The sequence below is a fragment of the Dasypus novemcinctus genome, chromosome 3 (assembly GCF_030445035.2).
Source record: "Dasypus novemcinctus isolate mDasNov1 chromosome 3, mDasNov1.1.hap2, whole genome shotgun sequence".
Lineage (NCBI taxonomy): Eukaryota > Metazoa > Chordata > Mammalia > Cingulata > Dasypodidae > Dasypus > Dasypus novemcinctus.
The window spans coordinates 61,063,617-61,081,795 of NC_080675.1; the positions used below are offsets into that span (position 1 = coordinate 61,063,617).

The following is an 18,179-nucleotide window of genomic DNA, read 5'->3' on the forward strand; positions in this document are numbered from 1 at the left end:
TTTTCAAATTTATGTGGCTGTATCAAGGACAGCTCTTTGTTCTTTTTTTTTTTTTTTAAGATTTATTTATTTATTTAATTCCCCCCCTCCCCCAGTTGTCTGTTCTCTGTGTCTATTTGCTGCGTCTTGTTTCTTTGTCCGCTTCTCTTGTTGTCAGCGGCATGGCAAGTGTGGGCGGCGCCATTCCTGGGCAGGCTGCACTTTCTTTCGCGCTGGGCGGCTCTCCTTATCGGGTGCACTCCTTGCGCATGGGGCTCCCTTACCTGCGTGGCGCGGCACTCCTTGCGCGCATCAGCACTGCGCATGGGCCAGCTCCACACGGGTCAAGGAGGACCTCCCATGTGGTAGACGGATGCCCTAACCGCTGGGCCAAGTCCGTTTCCCCAGAGACCTAATTTTTATCAACTCATGACCCTTTTAAGGTGTGTTGCCTCAATTAGGTTACCGTAACATCTCTAAGCCTCGGTTTTCCCATCTGCAAAATGGAGATTACTTCACAGGATTATTATGAAGATATGTAAAACATCTAGCACACGAATAGATACTCAATAAAATGTTAATTTTACCTAAAGAAAGAAGGACAGGGAAGTGGACATGGCTCAAATGATAGAGCATCTGCCTGCCATCTAGGGGGTCTAGGGTTCGGTACCCAGGACCACCTGGTTCATGTCGTGAGCTGGCCTACACACAGTGCTGCCACGCACAAGGAGTGCCATGCCACATGGGTGTCTCACGTGTAGGGGTGCCCCATGTGCAAGGAGTGCACCCCACAAGGAGAGCCACCTTGCACAAAAAACGCAATGCACCCAGGAGTGGAGCCGCACATATGGAAGAGCTGATACAGCAAGATGACGCAACAAAGAGAGACACATATTCCTGGTGCTGCCTGACAAGAATGCAAGTGGACACAGAAGAACACACAATGAATGGACAGAGAGAGCAGACAACAGGTGGGGGGCAGGGGGAAGGGGAGAGAAATAAATCTTTTTTTAAAAAAAGGGGACAACTTTCCAAATTGTGGTAATAAAATTTAATGTAGCCATTTTAATGAAATGGGAAATAAATAAAATTTAATGTAGCCATTTTAATGAAATGGGAAATGGTTCATGATATAATGATGGTTGAAAAGGGAAGAGATGGATGGGTATGATCTCAACTATCAAGAGGAAGCCAGAGAGATAAATAATATGTACTAGAAAACAACACAGCAGAGTTTTAACAGTGACTATCTCTGAATGGTGGGATTTCAAGAGACCTTTACTATCTTCTTTTTGCATTTCTCCATTTCCCACATTTCATAAGAAATGTGTATTTTATAATAATAACTTGTCTTAAAAACAAGAGTGAGTTCCCTTCCCCAGTGAAGTAATCTAAAGTTATATGGTGAGAAGCCTAGCCTGCAGGCATTTTTCAGTATGATCAACCTTTTAACACTAACTGACCAAACTTCCCAATTTATTATCCATTTTCATTCTTTGAAAGCATCCTATGTGGCACTATGCTCCAGAATGTTTGCTTTTGTTTCTTATCTTTTAACTACTGTTATATGAAAGATTTGAAAGAAACTCAACAAATTATTCTCAACTTTTTCCTCAAGTACATTTTTTCCCTAAATTTTATGAAAGGTCATTCTTCATTAATCATATCTACTTTTGCTATGTTTAAATGGTCTCGATTCCATGAAATTATCCCTTTTTGCCCTATTAAACCAAGGGGGTATATTTTCCCTCCTTTCTTGAGGTTTTATTATGACTTGAAACTGAATCAGAAGAACAGTTTTATTTACAACACCCATTGTTTACTGGGTTGGGATTTTAAAGGTCAAACACAAAATATATCATACCATCAAAAGAAAAAAACACCAACCATCTTCCCAGAAGGCAGCATGGCTTTTCAGAGAATGCCACCCCCACTCACAGGTATCACTGCTCTAACAATGGCAAGTATGGAGAAGGTGGCTGAAAATTTCACAAGCTGGGAAGCTTTTAAAGGTTGGTGGACTTTTAATTTTGAGCCTCTCTTCAAGGAGAATTTGCACTAACAGACTGTTCATTGTGAAATCCTCTGGGAAAGATAATTTTACCACTAATATTCTTGACTTCTCATGAACTCTAATGGGAGTCATTGAAACTTTGTTGGTAATAGTCCTCTAGGAAAATAGTTCACCACTGGGGGAAAGGGGGAAAAGATGGTCACACCAACCTCACATAAAACTTTTAGGCATGCCCAAGTTCTGGGTAGAGCAGCACTCACAGGAAATTACTCGGCATTGAATCTAACAGAGTTAGCTGAAACCCTTCTCTCTCAGAACCTGTGCCAAGCCTGCCCTCTCAAATCACAAACATACAGTTCATATCTCCCAACAGGCTTTCACTTCCCTTTGTTAAATTCTCGATGTTAGCCAGAAACATTTTTCAGTTATTTATCATCACAGAGCAAAGTTTGTTGACTCCTTCTGATTTCTGTTCACTGGTTTTTCATATTCTGTGTATCTCAGTTGAAGGGAAAGCTTTATTGGAATTCAGTCTCTGACAGAGCCCCCTGAGCTGACCTCAGTGTCCATGCTGGCTGGGGTACATTTTCCATTGAGTAATTCTGGGAAGATGCCAAGTCTGGCTGCCAGCCCCCCACCCCACCAGGCACATTGCTCCTTCACCCCACAGAGCCACAGTTGCTCTGTCTTAGCTCTGTGTCGCATGTGAAATGAAATACATCCAACAGCCCGCTTGAATGTAAATAAAAATTCTTCTCCCGCCTCGCCCTGCTCCTCAGATGGCCCAGCACGGGACTGCATTCAAGAATAGCTGGCTACATTAAGTAATTCCCAGACCAATTTGTTAATTCATTGGAAGAAAGCAGAGTGGAAAGGAGGTTATCACCATCCTGCAGCTTCTGTGGATTTAGTGGGAGGCAGTTCTCTTTTGCTCATCAGATCTGCTAGGACCAGGTTGTGGTTGTGAAAGACAATTTACCTTAAAGCCAGGCTTTGCTAAAATTGAGAAATGGGTTATATTTCATGGATTTTTACCTAGGACAAGAGATTGAAAATAATGAGCAGCCAGCAAACAGAAACTATTAACCCAGTGAAATTGAAACCAGCTGTTACTTGTTCGGGAAAAATTAAGCCAACATTTTATGGCTCTGAGTCACCAACCAGACTTGTCCCTTAAGAAGGTACTCCAAAAGAGCGAGGGCAACCTCTTCATTTCCACAGTGGATTTGCAGGAAATGAGTCAGTGGTGCGAATGCCAGAGCCCATTCGCTCTCCTATGAGCATTTCAGGCTTCTGGTGGATACAACAGCATGTGATCCTGCTGCATTTCCCAGCAGAAAATATCTTGTCAGTTCTCCCATGCACATGATTTTTGAGAGGAGAAGTTTCTGCCTTGCTCTCCTCCTGGTTTATGCAGCACCCTCAGGTGAGCCCTTATAACAGCTCAAGTGCTGAATTGAGGCAAACGGGCCTCAGGGTTCCTTCCTGCTACAGGAAGTAGTGTTCACACTGACCAGTATTTTAAAACCCACAAACTGCCCTTGCCTAACCAAATGCAGCATAGTATGTTTTGTAATTCAGGATGTTTTGATATTTGAGTGTCTTCATTTAATCATTGAATTTTTTCTGGCTAACACAAGCTAATGGTCTGTAACTTAACAAGCTTCTTATCAATTGATGAACTTCAAGAGTCTCCAAGCTAAAATTTTATTTTTTCTAATTATGACGAGGGACAGAGGCAGTCTAGTTTTAAATTGTGAATCACCGAATTACTTATTGACTTTGCATCCCACATAGCTCCTTGCTGCTTTTGTTTGGTAGTGGGAATGGCAAGCCTGAAAACCTGCTAGAAATACAGAATTTCAGACCCCTCCCTGGACCAACTGAGACTCTGCATTTTAACAAGATGTCATTCGTATACACATTAAAGTTAGAGCCGTGCTATTAGCTCTTCTCTCCTGCCTTCCCTTGGCTGCCTCCTGTGTTTGCTGCATCCTGCTCTGTGGAGCTCCAGCTCCCAGCTCTTCCTTGATGTCTTGCTAACTGAGGGAAAGTTTAGGAAACGGCCCCATGATTTCCTTCCTAAAGTTGTCATTTCTGTAAGTCCTCTTAATTCGTAGCTGTGCTGGTAGTTAATATTGATGGACAGCTTAGTAGCTTTCTTGATGTGAAGGGACGATCAGGGTTTGAATGAGCATGTTTTTGTTTGGCTGTTGATATTCACACTTTGTCTAATGTCTCAAAGACACTAGCTGGGTTTTCCTCTCTCCACATTGTGCCTTGGGTGGTATATTAGTTAGGGTTCTCAAGGGAAACAGAACTGACAGGAGATGTCTGTAAATAGTATGAGATTTTATGACATTCTCTCACGCAACCGTGGGAACGCAGAGTCCAAATTCCTCATTTTTAGGTGAAGACAAGGCATCTAGCTTTGTGTCCTAATTCATAAGCAATATTTCCTAATCTAATACTGCTCTTTCTAAGGGGGCATATGAAGAAACAAAGAGGTAAAATATCTAGATTTGGATAATCTCACTGACAAGGACCATTTATACTAAAATTAGCCTTACCTCCTTCCTTTCTTATAGAGCACAATTTCATTTTTCAGTATGTATATAATATAAAGATTTGACTAACAAAATATTTACTTTTAAAATACAGCCCACCCAAGTGTGTTTTTTCTTGTGTTTTGGTGTTTGTGTTTGTTACAAACTAATGTTCACTTAATGGCCAGAAATAAAGGTTTTTAATTTTTTATAAGAATTATTTTGATATAAAATTAATAAAAATACATGGGAAAACATTTAAATTATCAATAAATAAATTCCTTACCTCTTTATATGCATATGTTTTTATATTTCATTATTAGATAAAAATTACATAAGGATTAAATGAAACAAAGACTATGAACTGAAATAAGCTTTAAATGAGCTTTCTTTTTTTTAAGATTTTTATTTATTAATTTATTTTAATTTCCCTCTTCCCTGCCCTCCCCCCCTAGTTGTCAGCTCTCTGTGTCCATTCGCTGTGTGTTCTTCTGTGTCCGCTTGTATTCTTGTCAGCAACACTGGGACTCTGTCTCTTTTTGTTGTGTCATCTTACTGTGTCAGCTCTCCATGTGTGCGGTGTCACTCCTAGGTGGGCTGCGCTTTATTTTTCACATGGGGCATCTCTCCTTATGGGGCGCACTCTTTGAGCACGGGGCTCCCCTACACGGGGCACATCCCTGCATGGCATAGCACTCCTTGCGCACATCAGCACTCCGTGTGGGCCAGCTCATCACACAGGTCAGGAGGCCCTGGGTTTGAACCCTGGACCTCCCATGTGGTAGGCGGACACCCTATCCATTGAGCCAAATCCGCTTCCCATGGGCTTTCTATAAGTAACAAATCTTAGCTGATTCTCTGCAAGCTGGGCACAAGAATCTTTACCAAAACTTTTGAAACCGTCTAATCCAGGTATCCAACATAAACATTCCTGGAGGGCCTCTTTAGCTCAAACCAAACAATTAGATTCAAGACGTTAACACTGTGGCACTTTAAGACACCAACTCTGAAATACACAGACCTAAGGCCAAATAGTAGCTCAACTCTTCTTTAGTATTGTGTGACCCAGAAAAAATTATCATGTCTTCATCTCTAAAAAGGGGGAATCACCATTCCTTCCTATAGGGTTGTCATGAGGATTAAGTACAAAAATACTTGTAAAACATTTAGAGCAATATTAGTGATTGATCAGGATTCTCCAAAGAAATAAAACTAACAGGATAGATGTATGTGTGTATATGTTCTGGTTTCCGAGCTGCTGAAACAAATACCATACAGTGGGCTGGTTTAACAACAGGGATTGACTGGCTCATGGTTTCAGAGGCTAGAAGGCTTGCTTCCTCCAAGGGACAGTAGCCTCTGGCTGGGCAGCAGTCTTTGGGGTTCCTTGATTTTCCATCATGTGGCAGTGCGCGTGGCAGCATCTTCTCCTTTATCTCCCAGGTTTCTTTGACTTCCAGCTTCTGGCTGCTTTCTCTGGTTCCTCTTTTTTCCTGTCTAAATTTCATTCTGCTCACAAAGGACTCTAGTAATCCAGATTAAAGCCCAGCCTGATTCAGTTAGTCCACACATTCACTGAAGTAACATCTTCAACAGATCTATTTACAACAGGTCTACAGGCCCAGGGGGTGGTACCTAAAACTGCGTTTTGTGGGGGACATCATGCAATCCCCAGCAATGTGTGTATATGTAAATATTATGAGATTTATTATAAGAATTGGCTCACCTGACTGTAGGGAATTGGCAGGTCTGAGTTCAGTAGGGCAAGTTGGAAGTTTGATGGTTGGCATTGGATTCCCCAGCGGGAGCTGGCTGGCTGAAGCAGAGATAGAAACTATTCCTTCTGACTGCTGAAAACATCCCTTCTCCCTCTAAGGCCTTCTACTAATTGAATGAAACATCTCTTGCATTTCTGAAGGCAGTCTCCTTTGTTGATTGTAGATGTAATCAGCCATAGATGCAATCAACTGACTAATGATTTAAATACATGAAATACCCTCACAGTAACAATCAGGACTTTGCTTGCTTGACCAAACAAATGGACAATAACCCAGCCAATTTGACACATGAATTAACTGTCAAAATTAGCAACTGTTGTTGATTTAGGCTGTATGGCAATAATAGAGATGAATTAAGATCTACTGAACCTAAACTCTTTCTTACCAAAACAGTCTTCTTGAGTTCAGTTAAAGATACTTTTATTTAGTATGATAAAACACCAAACCATGAAAAACAAATTCTAAGCCATGTCTTTTTTGCAGGTTGAAGAGGCAGATGATTGGCTCAGGCATGGGAACCCCTGGGAGAAGGCCCGCCCTGAGTTCATGCTGCCTGTGCACTTCTATGGAAAAGTGGAGCACACCAAGACCGGGACCAAGTGGGTCGATACCCAGGTATGAAGAGTGTCTAGAATAGGATAGTACGGAGGACACTGACTGTGTAGTACAGATTGTGATGAGTGCATGGTACTGTGTATAGTACGTTAGTTATTGAATAATTGAGTATGCTGAATATATGTATAAATAAGTCTGCTACTCCTCTTAATGCAACCCACTCATTTTGAAAGAAGTGACTTCCCAAAGGTAATTTTTCAAGCCAGTTTCATCTGAAATTAATCAGTTTTGAAATATTCAGCATGCTTAACTCTCTATAGTTTTATACACAGTTCTAAATACCAAAATTGAATAAATATAAGTGCCATTCCTCATTCCACTGCCATATGCACATTTACTTAGAACTGTTCCAGGATGATTTTTTTTTTATTACATTGTCGTGGGTTTCACAAATAATTTTACTTCTTAGAGTTCAGAAATAAGTATTTGAATTTCATTTTCATCTGACTAATTGGAATTCATTTATGTGAAATATAGAGAGCAGAGAAATGAGTCTGCTTATATCTAAGAGAATGTATTTGTAGTTTAGGTTCCGAATGCTTGAGAACAAATCAGATACTGTCTTTAAACTTCAAACTAAAAGTACTAGCTGTCACTTATATTATGTTGCTTGGTTCTTACTGAATAATTTTATGTTGATTTCCTTTTAAAAAAACCAACTGACCAACATAATTGTATAGTGAAATCAATAAAAGTGTCATTGTGTAAGGAGTCTTAGTTATTTTTAATGCTCACATAGAAGATTTAAAGTAAAAAAACTCCTTTTAAATTTATTTCATATATCTCCTATAATTTACTTAGTTTTTTCTCAATAATAACATTTGCTATAATAAAAGCCTCAGGGCAATCTATCCTTTTTTTTTTTTAAGGATTTTATTTATTTCTCTCCCTTCCCCCCCACCCCCCAGTTGTCTGCTCTCTGTGTCCATTTGCAGTGTGTTCTTCTGTGACCACATCTATCCTTATCAGCGGCACCAGGAATCTGTGTTTCTTTTTGTTGCGTCATCTTATTGTGTCAGCTTTCTGTGTGTGCGGTGCCATTCTCGGGCAGGCTGCACTTTCATGCTGGGAAGCTCTCCTTATGGGGTGCACTCCTTGCGTGTGGGGCTCCCCTAAATGGGGGACACCCTGTGTGGCACGGCACTCCTTGCGCGCATCAGCACTGCGCATGGGCCAGCTCCACACGGGTCAAGGAGGTCCAGGGTTTCAACTGCGGACTTTCCATGTGGTAGGTGGGTGCCCTATCCATTGGGCCAAGTCTGCTTCCCATCCATTTTTTAAATTTTTATTTTAGTAACACATATACAGCCTAAAATTTCCCCCTTAAGCCACATTCAGATAAATAATTCTTTGGTATTAATTACGTTCACAATGTTATACAACCGTCACCATCCTCAATTACTGAAACTTTTACATCATCCCAAACAGAAACTCTGTACCAACTAAGCATGAACTCCCCCTTCCCTAGCCCTCCCCAGCCCCTGGTAATCTGTATTCCAATTTCTAACTCTATAAATTTGCTTATTCTAAGTTTCATCTGTGAGATCATACAATATTTGTCCTTTTGTGTCTGGCTTATTTCACTCAACAAGAGGCCTTCAAGGTTTATCCATGTTATCCTGTGCATCAAAACCTCATTATTTTCATGACTGCATAATATTACATTGCATATATATATATATACCACATTTGCTTATCCATTCATCTGTTGATGGACACTTGGCCTGCTTCCACCTTTGGCAATTGTGAATAATTCCACTGTGAACATCGGTGTACAAATATCTATTTGAGTACCTGCTTTTAGTTCTTTTGAGATTATATCCAGAAGTTGGGTTGCTGGGTCATGTAAACTGTTTTCCTCAGTGGCTACATGCAGGATAAATATTTGAATACTTAAATATTTATTCAAATGATTGTCAAAGTTCTCATTCATTGTAAAGTCAAGAAAAATAAGACAAAATATTACAAAACTTGTTCCATTATCTTGTGCTAAATCATTCCTGGAGAACTAATTCTGGTTTCAATCCAATTGAGTGTGACTGTACTTCATTGGCATTCATTTATCCTGTCACTAGACTTGAGTATTACTCTGTAACTAAGCAATTCACTTTTAAGCACACCCCAGGGGTGGTCCGTGCTTTGCTCTCTTCATATTTCCTGATAAATAACCCCTGTAAAGTACTTGACTCCCCTGCCCAATCATTGAAGGCACCACTTGAGATATTTGTTTTATTAAGTATGACCTTGGGCTGGAAAAGATACATTACTGGTCATTCTTTTAAAACTTAAAGTAAGTGGTAAAGACCAAGTAAATGATGCTCGTATATATCAAAATCAGGAGAGATATTCAGTATCCTAATACTAAATACAGTTGTTTTTTGGATTATTCTCCATGAATAAATGCTTCATTTTCAGTTAAAAGAACCAAGATGTATGCTTTTGCTAATTTTTTTTAAAGCTGAAGTTTATTTTGCTAATCCATGTAGAACTATTTACAACTCAGTAAAATAAGACTTTTAAAAAACTGTTTTCCTATCTGAATGTGAATTTATTCACCTTATGAAACAACACACTAGAAGATGAAGTAGATAACTAAAGCATAATGGTACAAGAAATAAACTAATACTGTGATTTCAAGATAAGTTTCCTTTTTTATTTTGGTGAAACAGTTAAGTCACAGTCTAAATGGTACATGATTATAGAATCTTCGGGCAAGCTGCAAACAAATCAATTATTAATACACCCGAAGAATTCACACATGTATATGGTAATAAAGCAGCAAGTATGTTGGTACCTAAAACTTCATCAGTGGCTTCTGATCTCTTTTAAAGTATACAGTTTACATGATCAATCCTGGAAGCATTCTGCTTAGACTGTGGATGCCACTGCTGAGCTAACTTGTATTTACAGAGCACCTCTAGGTGTTTTCATAATGTACCCCCAAATTTAATTAGAATGTTTTTCTCTGCCCCCAAAGGCAAGGCAATGGGGAAGAGGTAATATAAGGTGAGCTGACCCAAGCTGTGCAGGACTTCATGAACTAAAGCCATTCCTTGAATCATTCCCAGAGTTGTAGCTGGTAAGGTTTACGAACATGAAGTCAGTAATCCAGTCAACTGAGCTATCATTTCATTCATGGGAAGCAGGCGTCAAGAGAGAATGTAAAGTGCAAATGACATATTGGGGAAATACCTGTGAAAGATATGAGGAGAAGGAGCAGGAGGAGGTGAGAAGGTCCAGACCGGGATGTAGGTCTGACCTCTGTGACAGGCAAGAGGGAAGGAAGGAGCGTTGGGTAGGAAGAGCCTCTGACAGCGGTGCAGCTCTGAGCAGCTCAGCCAGGCCGACGATGCCTGAGACTGAACACTGCATTAGAGGAGTCCCAGGTCTAGTGTTCACACCTTAGTCAGTGCATGGAGCATCTCAGGGAATGTGGCCTCGGCATGAGAACCAAGATGGCACCTGGGGGCTGTCAGCTGATTATGCACTCCTCAAAACACATTCTCTCTGAAGCTTCTGAGAGATGGTCTGAGCTCTACACTTAGTAGCTGCCTCCCTTACACTTTGAGGGTCAGAAGGACAAATCTCACGTGAACGCCAACTCAGTCCCACTCTGTAAAAGTCATTGATCACAACTTGCTTTAAAAATCTCCAGAAGGAAGCAGACTTGGCTCAACTGATAGAGCGTCTGCCTACAATATGGAGGGTCCAGGGTTCAAACCCAGGGCCACCTGACCCGTGTGTTGAGCTGGCCCACGTGCAGTGCTGCTGTGTGCAAGGAGTGCCGTGCCACACAGGGGTGTCCCCCGTGTAGGGGAGCCCCACGTGCAAGGAGTGCGCCCCGCAAGGAGAGCTGCCCTGCATGAAAAATAACACAGCCCATCCAGGAGTGGCGCTGCACACACAGAAAGCTGATACAGCAAGATGACACAACAAAAAAGAGATGCAGTTTCCCAGTGCTGCCTGATAAAACAAACGGACGCAGAAGAACACACAGCGAATGGATACAGAGAGCAGACAACGGTGGGGAAGGGGAGAGAAATAAATAAAATAAATCTTGGGAAAAAAAAATCTCCAGAGACCTTTATTTCCTAGTGAAAGATACTAAAACAAGCATGATTTATAACTTTGGTTGATGCTGATCATGAAAGGATACCTGAATAAATATGATTGGTATAGGCTATAATGCTTCATTCATCCATAATTCAGCAGACCAAATTAAAAAGATTTGTGTCAAGGTCTCAATCCTCCTGCTGACAGTGACCCTAGGAAAGTCACTGCTCTCCAAAGTGAGAGGGCTCCTTTAAATGTTCTCTAGAGTAATTTATTTCAGTTCAATTATTTCTTCATTCTCCGTCCTTAGAGCCTGACTCTCATGAAGCAGGTAATAGAAAAGACTGATTTCTCATATAAATTTAAATTCACTGTGAAATACAGTTCACCTTCCTTTGTTCTCTATTTCAATGACTGTCACAAAGATAGAGGTAGATTTTCGCAAAGCTCACCGCATTGCCCCATCTCAGCTATCATGAGAATTGTCAGATCACTAAAGGATTAACTAAAATAACTCTTTATGCAACTTTGAAAGATCTAGCATGGCATTTTCAACATCATATATAGGGTTCTATTTTCATAAATTTCCTGTTCTATTGATTATCACCATCTTTGAAATTAGATCATTGAATAACCTACACACTTAACCTGATTGCCATGTTTTAATATGTACATTTGTCACTTTGACCATCATATTCTGTTTTTATTGGTTCAATGGTTTGATCTGAAATATGTTCTAGAGTACAAGACAAACTTTTTCTAATGCTAATACCACAGCATTATATTTCATTGCTTCCACTTTTGGGCAAGGGGCACAAGGGAAGAAAACGGCAAAGGCTGGACAATATGGGTGTGTGGGGGAGGTGGTTCTAGCAGGTGTGGCCTCTAATACCCTCTCCAGCGCTGAGACCTCTTCTGGCCTCATATAGTTTGAGTTGGTGATGAATGGGAACAGAATTCTAGTTGCCTGTCTCCCAGCCTGTCATTCAATCTGTATTATCATATGTGGAAAACACTGAGCAGCTGCTTCATTTCGTCCCACAGGTGGTCCTGGCTCTGCCATATGACACCCCGGTGCCTGGATATATGAATAACACTGTCAACACCATGCGCCTCTGGTCTGCTCGAGCACCAAATGACTTTAACCTCAGAGACTGTGAGTGCAGTGAGGGCTCTGTTTTCTGTGCGTGTGTGTCTATCTTGTTGATCGCTAGTTAGAACCAAATTGAGCTTGAGAGAAAAGCCCTGAGTTTCTGAACTGAGCTCTTGAGTGACTGAGCAGGCATTTTACGGATCAGGTACTGAGAGAGCACATACAGACTCCTTCAGCCTGGCCCACTTAGAGTCTCATGTAAAGCTCAGCACAAAGGATCAGTGAGGTCCTTTTGGATTTTTAGGGATTTTAAGGAATTCTACATGGCACACAGCGAGCATCAGGTGAGCTCACGGGGCTTCCAGTGGTGATAGCTGGCTTGTCTATTTATTTGTTTTTCTAACATTCCCCTCAGTTAACGTTGGAGACTACATTCAAGCCGTGCTGGACCGAAACCTGGCTGAGAACATCTCCCGGGTCCTCTATCCCAATGATAACGTAAGTGATCAAGCTTGTCTTCTCAGGAGAAATAAAAGGCGCTTATCTCAGAATAGCATATTCAGGAGCCCTAGAAAACACGTATTTAATATGGATTTTTTTCTTCACATGTGGCCTAATCTCCTTTTCTCTTCCTGAATTTTCTAGATTTCCCCCCACCAGCCAAGTAAGGAAACAAATTTGCACAATTCATGAAATCAAAATTGATATTTTGCCCTTGAGTAGTGACCCAGTCACTAATCAAGAGGCTCTGTAGTTATATTTGAAAACAAAACCTGGATATAAAAGATGAAGTGAATCCCTGGTAAAGCACAACTTCCTTTCCAAACAGAAATTTCATCTACAAAGTCAGGAGGGTGTGGCATTTTTTGTCCACAGTCATGTCAGGCACAAGTCAGTCATACTGTGTCCTCACAGTAGTCCTCTGCTGAGCCCATTTTAAAGTTGAGGAAACTGAGTCGCAGAAGGAATTGAAGGAATGTTCACTGGTCTATCTGTCCTAAGGACATACTGTTCTTCTTGCTATATCATAATGCCAATGGACTTTAGTAACTTATCTTTGGCCTTGAACAAAATAAGAAAGTCATCCCTGACATCATTAGCTTTCTAATAAGGATTTATAATATTACATACTCCTAATTTTCCCCACTCCACACTCAGTTTTAAATACCATATATTTACACACCCTCTGGTTTTAACTACCACCTATGTTCTTGATTAATATAAGCTTTAAGATGTGCATACATAGTGCATTTTGAGCTGACCGCTAAGATGTGAATTGGGTCCTATGGTTTTAGCATGTAGAAATGTTGAGTTTGAATAGAAAAAAAAAAACATAAGTAATTTCTCTATGTTGAGAATGATTCATGGCAGTAACTCACTTTCTGAGAGGCCTCTTTCATTTTCTGCCATATTTTCTTTTTTTATTATTTTTTTTACTAGAGAAGTTACAGGCTTACAGAAAAGTCATGCAGAAAATACAAAATTCCCATTTACATCCCCATTGTTAACATTTTGTATTAGTGCTGTGCCTTTGTTACAACTGATGAAAGAATAGTCTTACAATAATGTCCTGTGTGGCCTCTTGCCCTCCTTACTGGACTTGTCCTGGCCCTCTGTCCGCAGCTGGCTGGTTCCTAGACCTGAAGACTTAGGAATAAACAGCTGTTTCTTATGCCACTTATTCATCCCTTTAAACTTTTTCTTAGAGATGATTATCCTAATTTTATTCTAAAAATAGGTTAATTTAAAAATAACTCAGAACTGGATCTCAGATGGATTCTTAGTTGGTTTCACAATATTTAACATTAATTTCTCCTGGGGTAAAATACCTTTCTTGAAGTTGTAATTTTTTTGAAAAGTAGTCACAGAAGCAACAAACTCAGAATGCTGCTCTACAAAGACAGTGAAACAAGTTTGGGGGGGGCAGGACATAAATGGTCCTTAAGAGTAGATGTCCACTGAGAGTTAAGCCAGTCTCTAAAGAGGAAGGAAGATTAAGTTGATTTGCTGTAGCATTTTCAGCGACCTAAAGGTAGGTGTTATTTTGCCTTCTGGGAAAGCGCAGCACATGTTAGGGAAATTTCTAACCCAAGAAGGAAAGATTGTTCAATTTAATGGTGAATTAAAGGAAGCCTGGGGCCATCCTGTTTAGCCAAACCCAGGCCTCTTGGATTATTTAACTGGGAAGGGGGGCTTGAAATTTATCCTCCTATCTTCAGTAAGGACCAAACCTAACTTTGCTCAGAAATAATTACTTAGAGCAATTGACGAGATAGGTATACTAAGTTAGCCTGGGGTGAAAAAAATTGACTAAATTTGTTAAATAAAAGGTCACTCTCAGGACCATGTTTTTTTTTAAGTGTGAGTTGATAAATCAATTCTGAACTATGATTACAAGAACAAATCCATTCCCCAGCCTGGCCAAAGCCCTAGTCAGGACATCAGTCTCTCTTCCAAGAATCTTACATCTGTCCTCACTCTGCAACTAGTGAGATTTTTGTTCCCCTGCTTAAAACTCTTTAAGAGAAGTGAAGGCTCTTAGATATGTCACCTAAGTTCCTCAGTGATGTGGCCGTGCATCCTGTGCCTCATCTCCCTTGATCTTGCCCAGGTAACGAGATCCCAGCTGCCAAGGTCCCTGCTTCCCCTCTGGGCTTACCATCTCCTGGAGCTCAGTTGTGGACAATTAGGACTTATCTCTTTTCCAGCCTCCACACACAATCTTCTCAAGTTCATCTGTGAGCTATCAGGCATATGGCTCATCTTTTCAGCCTTGAGCTGCTCCATGGGCCCAGCTTCTTGGGGAATTCATGCTTAAGCCTTGACTGCTAGCCATCCTTGAGTCCTCTCTCACATGGCAGGGTCTAAAACAGTGACTTCCTTTCTCTCTCTGTTTCTCTGTTTCTATATATCTCCAGTAAGAGGGTGAAGACACAATTACTGAGTCATACCTCATGACGTGGTCCAATCAAAAGGCTACCATACCCACAGGAATGGATTAGTTAAAAAATATATCTTTTTCTTTGGGGAATTCATAAAAGAACTTCAAACTGTTACACCACTGTAGCTAAGTAGCATGCTTTCAAGTCATGAAGTAAGAGTCCTCCAACTTGATTCTTTTTTAAAACATTTTGGGTATGGGTTCCCCTTACCCTTTCAAATAAATTTGATAATTGGCATTTCCATTTCTGCAAAAAAGACTGTTGTCATTGTTTATTATCCCCCCCCACTTTTGCAGCTTTTTGCTTGCTGTCTGCTCTCTGTGTCCATTTGCTGTGCATTCTTCTGTGTTTGTATTTATTTTTATTTCCCCTCCCCACCCTTGCAGCTTGCTTGCTGTCTGCTCTCTGTGTCCATTCACTGCATGCTCTTCTGCATTTTTGCTTGTCTCCCTTTTTGTTGTGTCACCTTGCTGAGTCGGCTGTCCATGTTGCTTGCATGCTGGGCAGCACTCTGCGGTGCCCAGGGCCAGCAGCTCTCCACAGCGTGTGGGCAAGCCTGCCTTCACAAGGAGGCCCCGGGATGCAAACCCAGGGCCTCCCATATGGTAGATGGGAGCCCAGATGATTGAGCCACAGCCACTTCCCAACCTTTGTCATTTTTATTGGAATTGCATTGAACCTGTAAGTCAGTTGGGTAGAACATTTGACATTTGAATGATATTTAGTCTTCCAATCCCCAGACTTGGAATGTCCTTCCATTTATTTAGATCTTCTTAGCAATGTTTTGCAGTTTTCTGAATACAGGACCTTTATGTCCTTGGTTAAATTTATTCCTAAATATTTTATTCTTTTAGTCACTGTTGTAAGTGGAATTCTTTTCTGACTTCCTCCTCAGATTGCTCATTAGTAGTGTATAGAAACCCTACTGATTTTTGTCTATTAATCTTTTTTTATCTTTTTTTTTCTTTATTTTCTTTTTAAATGTTACATTAAAAAAATATGAGGTCCCCATATACCCCCCACTCCTCTCACCCCACTCCTCTCACATCAACAACCTTTTTCATCATCGTGGCACAGTCATTGCATTTGATGAATACGTTTTAGAGCACAGCTGCACTGCATGGGTAGTGGTTTACATTATATCCTGCCACTTTGCCGAACTCATCTATTATTTCTAGTAGCTTTGTAGATTTTTGGGGAGTTTCTAGATATAGGATCATATCATCAGCAAAGACTGTAGTTTTACTTCCTCCTTTCCTATTTGGGTGACTTTTATTTCTTTTTCTTTCCTAATTGCTCTAGCTAGATCTTCTAGCTCAATATTGAATGACAGTGGAGACAGTGGGCATCCTTTTCTTGTTCCTGATCAGCGGCAGAAAAGCTTTCAATCTTTCACCGTTGAGTGCAATGCTAGCTGTGGGTTTTTCATATATGCACTTTACCATGTTGAGGGAGTTTCCTTCTATTCCTATCTTTTGGGTTTTTATCAAAAAAGGATAGTATGTTTTGTCAAATGATTTTTCTGTATCAATCAGGATGATCATGTGATTTTTCTTCTTCAGTTTATTATTATGGTTATTACACTAATTGATTTTCTTGTGTTGAATCACCCTTGCATATCAGGGATAAAATGCACTTGATCATGGTGTATAATTATTTTAATGTGCCTTTGGATTCAGTTAGCAAGTATTTTATCGAGTATTTTGCATTAATGTTCATTAGAGAAATTGGTCTGTAATTTTCCTTTTTTGTAGTACCTTCAGCTGGCTTGGTATTAGGGTGATGTTGGTTTCATAGAATGAATTTGGTAGAATTCTCCCCTGTTCATTTTTTTTGGAAGAGCTTGAGCAAGATTGATATTAAATAATCTTTAAATGTTTGGTCTGATTCACCTGTGAAGCCATCTGGTCCTGGGCCTTCATATTTGGGAGGTTTTTGATGACTGTTTTCAATCTCTTTACTTGTAATTAGTTTGTGTCTTCTATTTCTTCAAGGGTCAGGGTAGGTTGTGTGTTTCTAGGATTTGTTCATTTCTTCTCCATTGTCTAGTTTGTTGGTGTACAGTTCATAGTTATCCTCTTATGATCTCTTTATTTTCTGCTGGGTCATTGGTAATATCCCCTATCTTAGTTTGCCACAGGGCTGCTGATGCAAAGTACCAGAAATGAGTTGGCTTTTATAATGGGAATTTTATTTGGAGTAAAAGCTTACAGTTCTCAGGCTATGAAATATCCAAATCAAAGCACCATCAGAGATACTTTCTTACCCAAGTCAGCTGCTGGTGATCCTGGTGTCCTACCACATGGCAAGGCAAGATGGCAGCCAATCTCTGCCAAGGTCTCTGCTTTCCCCTGAATGCTTGTCTCCAGGAGCTCAGCTGTGGCCACTCCACATGGGCCAACTCGCCACGTGGGCCATCTTGCCTTCACCGGAGGCCCCAGGAATCGAACCCTGTACCTCCCATATGGTAGACAGGAGCCCAATTGCTTGAGCCACATCTGCTTCCCATTGTTTTTAATGTAAGCATTGAGGGCTATAAATTTCCCTCTCTATACTGCCTTCATTGTATTCCATAGATTTTGATATATTGTGTCCTCGTTTTCATTCATCTCAAGATACTTACTGATTTTTCTTGCAATTTCTTCTTTGACCCACTATTTTAAGAGTGTGTAGTTTAATTTCCATATATTTGTGAATTTTGCCTTTTTCCACCTGTTATTGGTTTCCATCTTCATTCCATTATGTGGAATACTTTTTGTAATTTCAGTCTTTTTAAATTTATGAGGCCTGTCTTGATATCCAACAGATGGTCTATCCTGGAGAAAGATCCATGAACATTTGACAAAAATGTATATCCTGCTGTTTTGGAGGTATAAGGATCTATAAATGTCTGATAGGTCTAGTTCATTTATCATATTCTTAAGCTCTCTGATTCCTTATTTATTCTCTGTCCAGATGTTCACTCCAATGCTGAGAGTAGTGTATTGAAGTCTCTAAATATTATTGTAGAGATGTGTATTTCTCCTTTAAGTTTTGCCAGTGTGTGCTTCTTGTATTTTGGGACACCCAGGTTAGGTGCATAAATACTTCTGATTGTTATTTCTTCTTGGTGAATTACCTGTTCTTTTAATATTTAGTGACCTTCATCTCCTGTAGAAG

The 18,179-nt window shown here is 40.3% G+C and overlaps 1 protein-coding gene across 2 annotated transcripts in view; it reads left to right on the top strand.

The window, feature by feature from the left end:
- The window catches only part of PYGL (glycogen phosphorylase L), a 51,262-nt gene that overhangs the window by 15,513 nt on the left and 17,570 nt on the right, over positions 1-18,179 (top strand). For both annotated transcript variants that reach the window (XM_071213935.1, XM_004454106.5), the window contains 3 exons: positions 6,801-6,932; positions 12,030-12,141; positions 12,494-12,576. In XM_071213935.1, coding sequence (XP_071070036.1) covers positions 6,801-6,932; positions 12,030-12,141; positions 12,494-12,576 — 327 coding nt within the window. The remainder of the gene's footprint in view (positions 1-6,800; positions 6,933-12,029; positions 12,142-12,493; positions 12,577-18,179) is intronic.